Source organism: Strigops habroptila, chromosome 5 (assembly GCF_004027225.2).
Source record: "Strigops habroptila isolate Jane chromosome 5, bStrHab1.2.pri, whole genome shotgun sequence".
Taxonomy (NCBI): domain Eukaryota; kingdom Metazoa; phylum Chordata; class Aves; order Psittaciformes; family Psittacidae; genus Strigops; species Strigops habroptila.
Genome location: NC_044281.2, coordinates 60,211,808 through 60,227,079, shown reverse-complemented (window position 1 = coordinate 60,227,079; position 15,272 = coordinate 60,211,808). Strand labels below are relative to the sequence as shown.

The window sequence follows — 15,272 nt, the reverse complement described above, 5'->3', positions numbered from 1 at the left end:
CTCAAGGCATGTTCAACCTTCAAATGCTTTAAGTAAATAAATATATTACTGTTTATTGATGATTTTAAAATACCGTGTGACTTAAGGTTTGAGATCTTTAATATAAAATACTGAATACCATTTACATAATTTTTTTCCTGTTTTTGTAACAAATAATATTCTGAATACCTGTTGTCTGTGTCTGTTGATGACCTAAAGGAAAACTACGATGGAATGGCAGGTAGCAGCCACAAGGGGGAATGCTTTACAATACTCCTGATACACTGGTGAAGTGGTAGCTTTTAACAGATCGGCATGAGAAGAGCAACTAGCAGTTTTCAAGACAATTTTTTGGGGCTTTGTAAGTACATATTTCACACAACAGAAGTTTTCACCCAATCAAAATTTCAAGACAAAAGCAAATCAGATTCCTACCTCAATCAGATTTAAGCAGCTTGTAACTGAGCAGCAATCTACTGAAAGAAGACTAGAGCTAGAGCTATTGCTCTGTGCACCACAGAATCATAGAATAGTTAGGGCTGGAAAGGACCTTAAGATCATTTAGTTCCAACCCCCATGCCATGGGCAGGGACGCCTCACCCTAGACTATCTCCTTTAATGAAAGGTTATGGTGATCAGGGGAGTTCCCCAATAACTAGAAAAAGCAGGAGCTACATATCCATCCAAGAAAGAGGGTTTGAGGAACTACAGGCTGGTGAGTCTTGCTCCAGTACCTGCGGTGATGACAGACCAAATCCCCTTGGAAATCACCTCCCGTCATATGAAGGACAAGAAAGTGCATCAGAGCAGGCAGCAATGATTTACCAAAGGCAAAATATGCTTGACCTACATGATTATCTCCTGCCATAAAATGACGGGTTCTGTTGAGGAAGTGAGAGCAGTTAATATAATTTGGTCTCTAGCAAATTTTCCGATCACCTACAGCATTCTTGTGGCCAAACTGGGGGGTGTGGACTGCCTGGATAGAATACAGCGTGGACAAAAGCCTAGCTGGACCTTCAGGCTCAGAGGACCAAAACATAACCAGCAGTCAGTTAAGAGTTGTGTTCCTTAAGGGTTAATACTGGGGCTGATGCTATTTAACATTTTCATTAACAACCTGGATGATGAATCAGAATACACCCACATCAAGTTTACAGATGACAACAAACCGGATGGAGCAGTCAATATACAGAAAAGGAGTGCTGCCACCCAGAAGGTTCTTGACAGGTTGAAGGAATGAGTTGACAGGAATCTCATGAAATTCATTAAAGGAAAATAAAAAGTCTTGCACCTCAGATGGAGCACACCCATCTGCAGCAGTACTGGCTAGGCACTGAATGGCTGCAGAGCAACACTGCAGAAAGCTGGAGGACAAGCTGAACATAAGCCAGACTCTTTGCAGAGGTGAACAGAGAAAGGACAAGAGGTAAAAGATGCAGAAAGGGAAATTCTGACTGGATATAAGGAAAGAAAAATTCACACTGTGTCGTTAAGCACTGGAAGAAGCAGCCCAGAGAGGTCATGGAATTTCTGTCCTTGAATGTTTTCAAAACTCAGCTGCACAAAACCCCAAGCAGCCTCATCTAGCCTTGAAGTTAGCCCTGCTTTGAACAGGAGGATGGAGTAGATGTACAAAGGTCCTTTCAGAGTAATTTTTTTTTTATCTTTCTTAACTCACCTGCTCACATATTAAGGTCTTTCAAAATGTACACGAGTTCTTGCCCCTACAGTTGTCAGATTCAGAATCATAAACCAGAAGACACACTAATCCATGCCTAAATTGGTACCTTCTGCTCCACTAAATCCTCATGTTCTTTATCGTAGTTATCAAAGCTCCACTAACTTTAATCAAACCATGTTCTAGACATTTAATCTTGTGAAGGAAAACATCAAACTGCAATACCAGTTTAAAAAACAAACAAACAAAAAACGACAACATACACACACACAAAAAAAAGACACACACTCACACACATTCTCTTCCTTGTAAAAATTTCAACTCACCAGAGTGAGGTTGTGGAAATATAATGTACCATCTGGATGAAAGGCAGTGGATCAGAGGTGGCACCACAGCTGGTACAAACACACTAAAGAGAAAGAAAACGTGATACACTGACAAGATTAAACAGATATTTCCACAGCAGCACTTCTGCTTGTTTTGTTTTTTTTTTTACCATGGCAATGCATGTCTTACGAATGAAAATTTGAAACTCGAGAACTTGTGATTTGTATAAAGCATGTTACCATTACCTTACCTGTTCAAACAAGGTCATTGCAAACTTCTGATGGGAAACGCAATGTGGTGCAGTGCAAATATCTTCCTTTGTCTCATCTGCAATGTGGAAGTGAATTCGCACTAACAGGTTTTCCTAGCCAAAGAGAGACGCAAAAAAAGTATTAGATCATTTCAAATGTAAACAAAAGTTAAAATATAATCACAAAAGCATGTCAGATGTAATAATGTTGTAAGCATTATTTACAGAGACAGAAGGTTCCTACAAATTTTTGAATGTCGCTTACAAAACACAAGTTGGCTTATTTTTGACATAAAAGAAAATGGCTACTGCTTCTGATTTGCAATGCTATGTCAGGTAACCATTTATTTTATTTCCTAGCATAGCTGAAGATTCTGTTACTGCTTATTCTGTCCAATTCTTAAGCATCAATGGATTTGACAAATACAACAGGAAGAGCAGGTCCGCAATTTTAAAATCGCTGCATTGCCACTAACTTCTCCTCATCACCAAAGTAACCTGAATCAATTTCTACATTCCACAAGGGCTTTGAAATATGGCAAATAAGCTATATTCTATCAAAAAGGGAGAGAACTAATAAATGAAGAGGCAGACTAAAATCTGCATGAAACAAAAGCACTGAACACTTTCTAGACACTATTTCAGACAACTCCATATGTTTTCAAGTTCCCAGGAGTTCTTGTCCCAAGACTTCCTCTCCTCCCACTGCTGCCAGCATTAAGCTGGGGGTGACAAAAGTCTACTGACGCCTCTTCCAGCAGCACACCTTTCACTATCACTATGAGCTGCCTGGATGGTTTATAGGCCTGCAATAAACAGATCAATTATTAGGCAAAATAGCTCTGACCTCGTACAATTTTCTTTGAATCTTAGAGTCTAAGCTCTTCTTCCATTTAAATTAAATCTCTGCCTTTAGGGCTGAAAAGGTTAAATAAGTGAAAAGCTATGGAATTATCTCTACCTTAAAGCTTAACCTGAAAAAGGAACTTGTAGCCCCTTTAACTGTCTTTGTGCCAATACAGTTAACCTAACAAACCTGTTTGCGGGGTCTTCCACAGCAGTATGAGATAGGCTATTTAGATTAGCTTTCTCAAGGAAGAAACTAAATCAGAAGTTCCCATGTTCTGCAACACACAGAACTCCACTCAAGTGCTGGACTGCATACAATGATTTGGCATAACTGTGCTCAGGGGCTCCTGTGTAGGCTGATGCAATTTATTTAACTTTGAGGCTTTATTGGCATGATGTACTTCCATTTTAAGCAAGCTAGTATACTACTTTGCTATATCAGTATTCTACAAACACAGGATATGCTGGGTTATCAAAGCCCATTATCACTCCACTTAATTTAAGAGAAGAACTACAACAGCTATATGAATTTATCTCATTTCTGTGATCTCTTACAGTGCAATCTTCAAATTAGCTAGATATCAGAAATGAAAGATTGAACATACAGAAATGCTTCCACTTTGGTAGGTGCTTTACCTGAGAGAAGTTCTACCTTTCAGTAGTAAATCCAGTATATTTGTACTTTGGTTAAGAAATAACATCTTTGTTAATAAACAAGTAAGATACAAACACACTTGGGCCACCCTTTCCAAAAAGGGGAGCAGCCAATAGGCCAGCAATACAAAAATACATCTTAATTAAGTTTAATAAATTTAGGAGACTGAAGATGCAAAAGAAGGAAATGTGGGTAAGAATAAAATCTTAACATAATGGATGCCAGGAAAGAGTTTGAGTATAAACAGAAAGCAAGAGGGCAAACCTAGGGATGTAAGACTAGTGTTAAAAGCCATCTGCCAACCACACTGGTGAGACAACCAGTCTAAAACAAATTGTCAGATGGTTTACAAATATGGCAACAGAAATACTTGGACATGATCCATTTTACTGTTGCTTACCTCAACTTACAAACATGAATAACTGTGTTGGGTTGTGTCTGCTTTATTTATTTTTACTTTCCCTTACAGTTTGTGAAAACATGGTTTCAGATTAACTGGCAAAATGTCCTTTCACCCTTTTGAGGTGACCCGTAAAACGAGAATTTTGGAATATTGTTGCAGTGCATTTGCTTTTAAAATTCCTATCCAAGACACACTTAAGCATACAGGCAGTAGATATGCAAAAGTAACTGTAAAAATGGATACACTCATGTTTCCATTTCAAAATCGTTAGCAATGACTCTCAAGCCAAACAGTGGTTCCCCACTGGATCACTTCAAGCTTTGGGATCTCTCTGTGGACTTTTCCAGGCCACACATGCAAGGTCTGTTGGAATTTGCGGAGGGGAGGAAGGGGGGGGGGGGGGGGAGAGAAGAAAAAAAATTGTGCGGTGGGGATTCACATCTATGCCTGTCAAACCATCTTTCAGTTATACTCACAAAACATTCAGCAGCATCATCCATGATGCCCAGCTGGAAGCGTTGCTCATCCTGAAATGTCTTTGCAAGAGCAGTTCGCAGGGCATCAGAAGGCAGCACCTTCTCACTGCTACATTGAAACTGGTTGAAGATACTCTAGTAGTAAAACAAAAAGATAGGTAAGTTACTGTATTTTCAAAACATGACGCAAGTTATCTGAAAGCAAAACAGCAAACCTTTAACCCCCTTTGACCAGCAACACACAGATTTTTGTATCGTACAGGGACTACCAGAGAATTAGTTCTTCCTTTGAAATGAAATGCACCTTTGTGTATTCCTTCCTTTCATATATCCAAGGGAGGGTGGAGAGGTTAGGGGTAAATTTCGCTTACTGTTGATAATCCCCCTTGGATCTTCCTCCAAATTTGATTCCTGAAGCAAACACAGTGGACACCAACACTTCCTCATTTTTTATTCCTATTTCTTTTTCTTCAGTTCACTTTTTCATTTCCACCTCAGTAGCCTTCTTCTTACATAAGCCACTTTCTTTCCTCTTTCAAGCAACTCTTTTCAAATGTCTTAGCCGTTAAACGGCCACAACCTGCTGCTTTCAGTGTTTAAGGAATTTACCTTCTAGTAAGTCCAAGTGGGTAAGAATCAGACGGTTTTTGAGTCGGATGCAGAAGGGAAAAGACATGACACAAGTATCAGTTCCTATATATGGCCAGTTGTTCACTTGCTGCCCTAAACCTGCATTTTCGTAACTAACTCACATCTGCGTAATCATTTGCAAGGATGAGTAGCTCTATAAAGACACAATAGGTCTAAAGTGTGGATTACATGCATGAAAGTTTAGTACATATTCCCAGCTGATTAAAAAACCACTTTCATTTTGTGTGTGCATCTATGTGCATATATTTGTGCATGTGAGATATCCAAAGGATCTTCTGAACAGTTATTTAACTTTCACTGTGCTCTCCCACCAAAACAGGAACATCGTTCTGTATGCAAAATCCCCAGTTTAAGTAAAAACTTCTAGCCCTTATTTTCATACAAGACCATTCTGTCTCCAACACCCCTCTGCTCTACCTCATTTCATATGACAAGACAGCATCTTCATCAGTGTCAATCTCAAAATTCTGCTTGTCCTATTCTATCAAACCTTCCTCACAATTTCCCTAAAGGTTGCAGAAAAGCTCCATTCTTACTGCAAGAGAAAAAAGGAATACCGTCAATTGTGTATCACTTGGCTTTTCTGCCTTCTAAACTTAGTTAAACAAGGAGAAAGCCAGCCTCAGACTGTTTTGCCTGTTTCGTTTTCTTCCAACTCTATACTGAGAATCTGTAGCAATGTTGATTCATGTATCACTTCCTCCCTTGATTACAGATAGCCTCTCCCCAGCACACTTAGGATCTATATTAACTGGAAATAAATCATCTGAATCTTTCTCTCCTTTAACTATTCTTTTTTGTTTCTTAGCAGGAAAAGAGAAAGCAAACTGGAAGGTTTACCAAACTGCAATCTTGGCTACTTGGAGAAAGTTGAAAGGGTGCAGAACACAGCTGTCATTGCACAGCCAGCAACCCAACCTCTGAACCCCTGCCATTTCTGGCCGCAGGAATGGTGCAGTTTATAGTGTTGACATGTTATCTAATATAGATGTAAAATGCCCATCTCTCTTTACTGCTGTTTTTATTTTTATAGCCTTTATGGTGCTCATTCATGTGTGAGGGCCCACTGTGCTGAAGCCCAGAGCTGTTCTAATATTGCCTTTATCAGAGTACCAAATAATAACGAGGAAAGTGGTAACGAAGAGAAGGCTGTGAGGCAGTACATTTCACACCTCATGAATTACATTGTTTGCCTCTCCTCAGTTCCTTTATGTATACGTATATATAAAAAATTGAAAGAATGACAAAGTCTCTGTACTTAACAAGCTTCATCCCCATTTCTGTCACTGGTAACTCAGGAAGTTCCATGTTTCATTACTAAATTTTCTCATTTGAGTGGACCTCAAACCCCAAACACCTCCCCCTCAAAAAAAACCCAAATCAAAACAAACAAACAAACAAATAACCAACCAACCCCAAAGCCAGTGAAACATAATTTCATTCTGCTTTGGCACTTTATAGAATCATAGAATAGTTAGGGTTGGAAAGGACCTTAAGATCATCCAGTTCCAACCTCCCTGCCATGGGCAGGGACACCTCGCACTAAACCATGTCACCCAAGGCTCCGTCCAACCTGGCCTTGAACACTGCCAGGGATGGAGCATTCACAACTTCCTTGGGCAACCCATTCCAGTGCCTCACCACCCTCACTGTAAAGAACTTCTTCCTTATACCTAATCTAAACTTCCCCTGCTTAAGTTTGAAGCCATCACCCCTTGTCCTACCACTACAGTCCCTAAGGAAGAGTCCCTCCCCAGCATCCCTATAGGCCCCCTTCAGATACTGGAAGGCTGCTATGAGGTCTCCACGCAGCCTTCTCTTTTTCCAGGCTGAACAGCCTCAACTTTCTCAGCCTGTCTTCATACTGGAGGTGCTCTAGCTCTCTCACCATCCTCGTGGCCCTCAAATTAAATAATTTAAGAGCACTTGAAAATATTCATGACTGTGCTTTAGAAATGTGGTTATCATCAATCTCACTTCATAGATCTGGAAAACGAGACACTCGCCTAGCAACTGGCCCGCAATCTCACTGCAGGGAACTGACAGACAGGACACAGGTTGCTTCAGTGAGAGCTCTGAAATGGCTCTGCCCTCTTGGGGTGTGCAGGGAGAGAATCAATGCAAGCTCCAAACTAGGTAAAAGGAGAAGCAAGCAAGCAAGCAAGCAAGCAAGCAAGCAAGCAAACCAAAACTGTTATTTTAAATTTCCATCTTTAAAGAAATAGTATACTGGTATACTTTACTTTAACTGTAACATACCTACTAGTTAACATACAGAGATCCAGTAAGGAAAAAGTGATCCTGATGATTAAAAGCAACTGTTTTTCATAAGATCTTCCATCTTCTTTTTTTTTTTTTTGGCATTGTAAAATAATTACAGCCTTCACAATTAAAACTAAAAAAACTTTCTTTAGAGAGCAGAAGACTGTGAAATCTGTTACCACAACCACAGAACAAAAAATAAATTCAGTAATGCTAAAGAATTCTGAGAAGAATTACAATATAAAAAAAAAATCAGAAAGAAAAAGATCTTAATATTATGCAAAAGAATGCTTCCTAAAATTTGTAATGACAATTGTATACAGACAATGTATAGTCTTATTTAGATTATGAGAGGAAAAAAAAAAAAAAAGTCTTAAAACCAGTGAGTAATTCTGCATTTTAATCTAATAAAGTTGAAATCTTATCATGTCATTGCAAAGTGCAGTTTAGAGCATGCTGGAAGACAGTGCTTGCAGGAAATCCAAAAAGCACCTGAAATGGAGTCAGAAGTAGTTTGAACAAAAGGGCTCTGGTTTTTGTTTGGTTTTGGTCATGGTTTTGGGGATTTGGGGGTTTTTTTTTGGGGGGTGGGGGGAGGAGGAGAGGGTGTTTCCCCTTTTCCTTATTTTTCAAGACAGATTCTTTGCTCACCTTCGGAACAGGTCTTTCTTGTATCTCAGCCTCAGATGGACAGGTGTGGCATTTCCTGCAGTTTCATTACTAAGTTATCTAAGTCAGATCTCTTTCCTTAATTTCAGGTCTTGCCCTTGAGTGATACACTTAATCACTAATGTATTTGTTTCATATACAGGTCTGAAAGCCAACTGGGTGCAGACCAGGAAAGCACTGCTGATTCTGCCCCAGGAGTTTGCATGACACCTTTCCTGGAAGTGCTTCTAGAACTTTGTGAGAACTTTATATATCAAACATTCAAACTTTGTTCTCTTGCAAAACCTTCTTCACTTGAATTTGAAGACAGTGAAAACCCCATTAGTGTATTTACCACACTAATGATCTCCCTCAATGGCTACATTCCAACTCAAAGGAGTGCATCCCTAACAGCAGCAACAATATGAAAACACATTGCTAAAAGCTTCAGGAACAAGGGAAGTCTCTCATGTTTTACCAGTTTTCAGTAACTAAAATCAACGGGGGGGGGAGAGGGAACAAGCCAAACCCCCCTCACCCCCTTAAAAAAACCAAACCAACAAAACCCCACAAAAAACCAAAAACAATCAAGCAAACAAACAAAAAAACCACCAAAAAAAATCCCACAAAACCCCAAAACTTTAAGAGGAATAAATTACCAAAGTCCATCTAGTTGCACCTAGTCCTTCCCCAAGTACTAACTCAAAAATCAACTACAGTTACATAGCTGACCTTTTGCCAGCCTGCTCTCAGAGGCATCCAAATCTGGAAATTCCTTAACCATCACAGGCAACCTATTGTAGGGCCTCACGTGGCTTATTACAGTTCAGAAGGCTTTTTCCTACTTTTGTAACCGGAAGCCTCATGTCCTTTCTACTGCAGATCTGGGCTTCTGACATACATCAGAACAAAGGCCTGTAGAGTCAGCGGTATCCCAAAATAACCACAGAATCATAGAACGGTTAGGGTTGGAAAGGACCTCAAGATCTAGTTCTAACCCCCTGGCATGGGCAGGGACACTTCACACTAGACCATGTCACCCAGGGTTCTGTCCAACCTGGTCTTGAACACTCCCAGGGATGGACCATTTACCACTTCTTTGGGCAACCTGGTCCAGTGTCTCACCACCCACGCAGTAAAGAATTTCTTCCTTATACCCAACCTGAACTTTCCTCTGTTAATGTTTTAAGTTTAAACCCATTACTCCTTGTCCTATCACTACAGTCTCCTCCAGTTTGGGAAGTGTAGGGATCAACATAAAATTCCTAAAACTTCAAAAGAAAATCACCTAAGGTTTGAGACAAAGAACCTTTATCACACCAGTTAAAACCTGGCTTTCTATTTCAGAATGCTAGAATTCACATGCATTATCACAAAATGAGTTGTTCTTCATTTGGTTAGAGAATACAGATAATAATTCTGGTAATTCATGAGATTGACAGTTTACAGTTCTTTTAAATTCTAAAGATTTGGAAGCTGAAATAATTTTTTCCCTAGGAAAGAAGTTTTCCATTTATTCGGCGTAAACTGACATCTGCAATGTGTATCTAACCATACTGACGAAACAAACCCCAGACTTGATATACATGCACATATGACTTTTTAATCAAGCATGTAGAAGCAGGCTGGCATAAGAATAAATTGATGGCTGAAGAGAACAAGCAATAGCTACTGAATCAGATCAGTGTCCATGCACTGTAAATTTGAGTTGTGTTCATGGCAGCTTTCTGAGAACTAATTTTTCTCTCCCAGCATTATGCAGAAGTTCCTTCTGGATGGGGATACTACTACAGCAGGTGTGGTACGTTTTTCAAAGAACAAAACATGTTCCTCTGCTTCAGTATTCCCTACATCAACAGGTTTTGCCTTTTAGCAAAAGCTACAAACACGAACATGGCCAATCCTCAGCTTTCTCTCACTGCTCAACATGTCAGTATTATTCCTGTGTCACTCAACTGTTTCTGTTTTTTGTTTATTTAAGAGTTTGATATTTTTTCTCCTTTTTTTTTGTTTTTTTGTTTGTGGTTGGGGTTTGTGTGTGTAGTTTTTTGTTTTGTTTTAAAACTTTCTCTCCATTTCAATAGCATGCCCTTCTTATTCCATTCCATTAATTGGACTTTTTTTCCGGTCCACAGTATCTGATCTCTCATCCAGGACATCACACTCTTCTGATGCAGCCTCTTACTCACTACAACAACCTGTTTCAATAAAAATTCTGGCTGCTAAAATCACTTTTCTCCCATCCAACCACATCAGCCTCCACCCACAGTATTTTCACTGGCTCACATTTCTTCTTCACATTTCCTCATGCTATACTCGCTTTCAAGGGTACAATAAATTCTAGCTCTATTTGGTTTTGTGTTTTTGGATCTCTTTCCAAACCTCCAAGTCTGATAACAATCACCCTGGATTTCCATTTATTCCTTTCTTTTATAGCCTCTCCCATTTTTACTTGCACTGTGCTCTGAACATTACAGTCTATATTGGGGACATTACATTAAAGTCAGGCCCCCCTTGTTACCATTAAAATAAAATAAAAATATACTTTCCATGAGTTTTGTTTAGGAGAGTGGCAGCAGAAGAAATCCAAATGACAGTGTCCACATCAACTAGGTGACCTGAATAACTGTTTGATCAAGATCAAAAAAAGCAATCATTATTTGGAAGCTTCTATTACCAGTTTATTAACTCAGGGAACTGTACAATACAAGTAACTATTTTACATATTTTTACTATTGCTTTACCCTGAAATGCTATCCTGATTTGGGAAAAAAGCACAAGAGAATGAAATCTTTGCAACCAACCAAACTATCCCTGTCTCAACCATATCATGAACTTTTCCTAACAAATCCCTCCATTTCCATCAAGTGGCCAATCAGAACCGTGAACTACAGTAATTTCACTTCTTTAAAGCACTCTATTGTTCTCAGTTTTCACCTTAGACAACAACATCGTTTCTACACAGAAAATTCACATTCTTCCTGCTTTTGTTGCACATGACAAAATTACAGAAAAGACCAGCCCTACTGGAATTTATCAATCAACAGAGCATTCTTCTTGCAAACTACAAAAAACACTCTGTCTTATATCCTGGCACTATGGAGCTCCCAGTACAATCCCTGGAAGGAGAACAAACTCTCTGCGGCATGCTCAGTACAGTGGACGGATTTCCCCCTTCCTGCCCTCTTCTAGCTGTGATAAACAAACACCAAAGCAAAGTCATGCTGTAGAAGAAGGAAAAACAAAACAGAACACAGTAGATTTCAACATTAATAATAAATCAAAAAGCTGTTCCAGTGTTACGGCAGGCAAACCACACAGTGGTAAGGACAGCCTGTGCACTGAAAAATAACCCACTTAAATAATGGCACATCTTAAGGAACAGTGTTTGGGATTCCAGCACAGTCTGCAGCATTCCCTTGTCTTTTCATAGTTGTTGGTGCAAGGTTCCTTCAGAATACCTAACGAGCGTATGTCTGGAATGATTTCAAGATTCATTCTGTAGCCATATAGACATAGCCAGGTAGCACAGCAAGTTTTAAAATCACTTTGAGCATTTGTGCAATGGATGTCTTCAATGTGGTACAAAAATAAAATGTGATCTGATATCAGGTATGACATCACTGTCCTGTGATCCCTCATTTTAGAAGAAGTAATTTAAAATTACAACCAGTATTTATAGAGCTAACTGAGCACTTACAGTAAACACTGTGCATGACATCAGAATCCCTAGAAACAGTCACAGCAAGCCAAGAAAGTGTGGAAAAAATACAACTTCTTTGCTGTTATTTAAAGGCTAAATTTAGCTTAGTGAAGACTATCTTCCCTTAAAGTCAATGGGAAGAGAATGTCACTTTAGAGCAATGGTTCAAAGTTATTCAAAGTCAGGAAAGAGTGTGAACCCCCTCTGCACAACACAGGAGGTATCAGGTATCCTGTGAAGGGAACCTGGAGCGGTGGGAAGACGCAAAGCAGACTCTTCCTCCCCCTTGTATTGCCCCTTTCCCTGGCCAAGCTGGAACCTGAACATGCCAGCATGCTTTGGAGAAGAGTAAACATGTCCTGCCTCTACCTTGCTTGGTCTGGACAGGTATTTCCGGCAGATCCACCTGACAGCATGCAAGGCTAATTACCTCTCCCCAGACCCTAATGGGAGATTTTCGCATGGTATAGAGCTCCAAATTCTTGTGTTCCCACTGGATCCAGCCATATCTTCTCCCTCATTTTAGCAAAGCCTAAGGCAAGATTCAAGAGAAAGAGGATGTCAAACACCTGGAGGCTAAGCTGGCATTACCCTGGCAGGACAACAATTAAAGGCTTCCAGAGCAGATAGGAGGGCTGGGGCAGGGGAAGAGATGAGCACAGAAGGGAAGAGGTGATCCTGCTGCACTGCGACACGAAACATGCTCTTGGTGATGCTTGCAGTATTGGATGCATATTAAGTACATTATCCCATTTGTCTTATACAAGTTTACACATAGTATGTGTCAGACAGACAACTTTTACAGGAGGGGGAAAAAAAAAAAAAAAGAGCAGTTTAAGAACACAGATCCAGAGGGCAGCAGAGAACAAGTAAATACCTTGACCAGCATTTCCACCCCATCTACTGCCTGCTTAAGGAGTTGAAGAAGATGAATGTAGCCTTCTCCACGGCTTGGGGCTACCCCTTGAGCATACTTCTATAATTTAGTATCCCTACCTTATAGATTGTCTTGTGTGCATGCAACTGAAGTTTCTGGTGTTTGCGGTTTTGGAGGAGGGCTGGAAGGGTGAGGGGTGGTTTGCATCCCCGATTTCACTTAAGTGACACCCTTTATTACTCACCCTTATAACACTATTTTACTTGATAACAACTTTAAAATGGAGAAATTTTTCCAAACATTTATGTATATGCATCAATATTTTACACAAGTTAATAAAGGTGGAAATTTGTCATGGTATCCCCCAGAGAAAAAAATAAAATTGTGAGTTGCTTTATGAACATAGGGGAATCAGAAGTAAAACAGTTCTATAATTTCTCAAACAGATTTCTATGTATTTTTTTCTCTTGTACAGTTTTACAATAGATGTCTGTAAACTTTCTGAAGGTTCTAGAATAGGCTTAGGTAGAAACCGAAATTTCCCATGAAGAACAGACCTAACATTTTGGTTTTGATCAAAGCCAATTGGAATTCATTTACCTACTTTGTCAAGTCCTGGTAATTTTCCATATTGTCCAGATAATTCTTTATTTGTTTACACATTTCTTCAGTTTTTCATTGTATATCGAGTTTTGGGAGCCAATAGGAATTCTGCACACAACCAGATGCAAGTTTTCTAAAATGTGCAACAGCACTAGAGAATTTGGTGCCATGTTACAGCTTTGTTAGAAACTAAGGGTTGTAACACCTTCTGGCTAAGCATGCCACTGGTAAGAACTTCAGATAGGAAACAAACCAAATGCGGACATCTGGAAGCAAGGAGAGAGAGCAGCAATTTTTTTCAAAGGCTGCTTAATTTAAAAAAATAAGCATATGGCTGCAGGCATACAATTTGTGAATTCTGCCACTCTACCTGTCACTTTCAAGTTTATAATAGCATACTGCACACTTCAGCAAGACATCAAAAGCAAGGATTTTATCAACAAAACTAAACATTCTTTGCCCCAATGCATGCTTTTAATACATATATTCCAGAGATCCTGTCATCCCTCTCATACTGGTACTGCTAATCCAGATGCATGTTTGTCCGGAGTTCATCTTTCAATATCTGCTCCACAAAGGTTCATCCTCTCTTTTCCCTATAACATCTCCTGCAACTCCCTTTTCCAGTACTCATTCAGAAAAAGACTTTTAGCTGTTATATTAAAAAACTCCACTCTGCTTGAAAGTCCAGTCTATTTTCATTCAAATGACAGAATCTGTTTGATTTCCTGGTATTTTTTTGTCACATCATGCTATTAGGTTAAATCCCCGAAGAGCAAAAGCTTACATTCATGGTAATTTCCTAAATCCTTTTCTTACTGTCCCCATCTCAGCTACCAAAAAATGCCAACAATCACCTGGCAATACTCGAGGGAATGACCCAAGAATTAACTTCAAATTATTTATCCCACTGAACTTAATGAACTCAAACCAGATGATGCCTTGCCACTTCCCTATACAGGAGGGGATATATTTAATACTCCATCTTTTCTTTGTCCGGATTGCTCTATTTCTCATTTTGATGTGCTATCTTGCTCCTAACCCACTGCTATATCCTCTTCTGATGATAATGCTGTAAATATTATCGCCTCATCATTTCAACAGATACGTCTTGAGGCAAATTCCCCTTTAGAAGGAAGTTACTTTTTTTTTTTCCCATGCCTTAATAGTCTCCTCTTTGCTCTTCTTTTGCAAGGGGAAACCTCTCAACAACAGTCCAGAAACTCACTAGATAACTCATTTCAAGCCTGTGTCTCCCAGAGCATCTGTAAAGTAATTTAACAGTAGCAAGACAGCTATTGTACTATAAATACTGCCTGTGAACTTCATATGATCTTAATTTAAACCATGCATTCTCTATTTTGCCATATTTATAAGACACGCTGTCTGCCCTTTTCATTACTGCACATGGAACTCATGACACATTCTCCCACAGTGCATTTATATATTTAGTTGGATATTACAACCCATTTATGATCAAAGAAAATGTCTTAGTACCTATTTCAGAAAGGAAAATTATTGCTCAGGAAGATTAAAACTGGTATTTTCATCACATCCTTTCTCTCCCACAAGGTTAGAGGGAGCCGTGGGTTTGAAGTAGCAAAACTTAGAAAGGAAGGCACAAAAACCCAGAAGTGCTAAAAATTAACGGATAGAGAGAAATGGAGATGAAGGATTGCAGAGTTTACTCAAGTACATAACAGTACTCAGAATCAGAGGTAGCATCCACATTTTACTGTCCAGGCAGCATCTGTGGCAATCAATTATTGTATCTGCACCTACAAATAGAACTAATGTTTTTTAAAACAGAGACCACAAAGAGCCCAGCAATTTAACACAGACATCAATATTTACAGTAGAAAATACCTTTTAGTCTTACACAATCAACAGTTTTGAACAGAAGGTCTT

General features: G+C 39.3%; 1 protein-coding gene across 3 annotated transcripts in view; it reads right to left on the bottom strand.

Annotated features, from left to right (window-relative positions):
* The window catches only part of USP54 (ubiquitin specific peptidase 54), a 104,499-nt gene that overhangs the window by 35,624 nt on the left and 53,603 nt on the right, over positions 1–15,272 (bottom strand). For all 3 annotated transcript variants that reach the window (XM_030486119.1, XM_030486120.1, XM_030486121.1), the window contains exons 4-6: positions 4,621–4,755; positions 2,238–2,351; positions 1,987–2,069 (exon numbers count right to left, since the gene is read on the bottom strand). In XM_030486119.1, the coding sequence (XP_030341979.1) occupies positions 1,987–2,069; positions 2,238–2,351; positions 4,621–4,755 (332 nt within the window). The remainder of the gene's footprint in view (positions 1–1,986; positions 2,070–2,237; positions 2,352–4,620; positions 4,756–15,272) is intronic.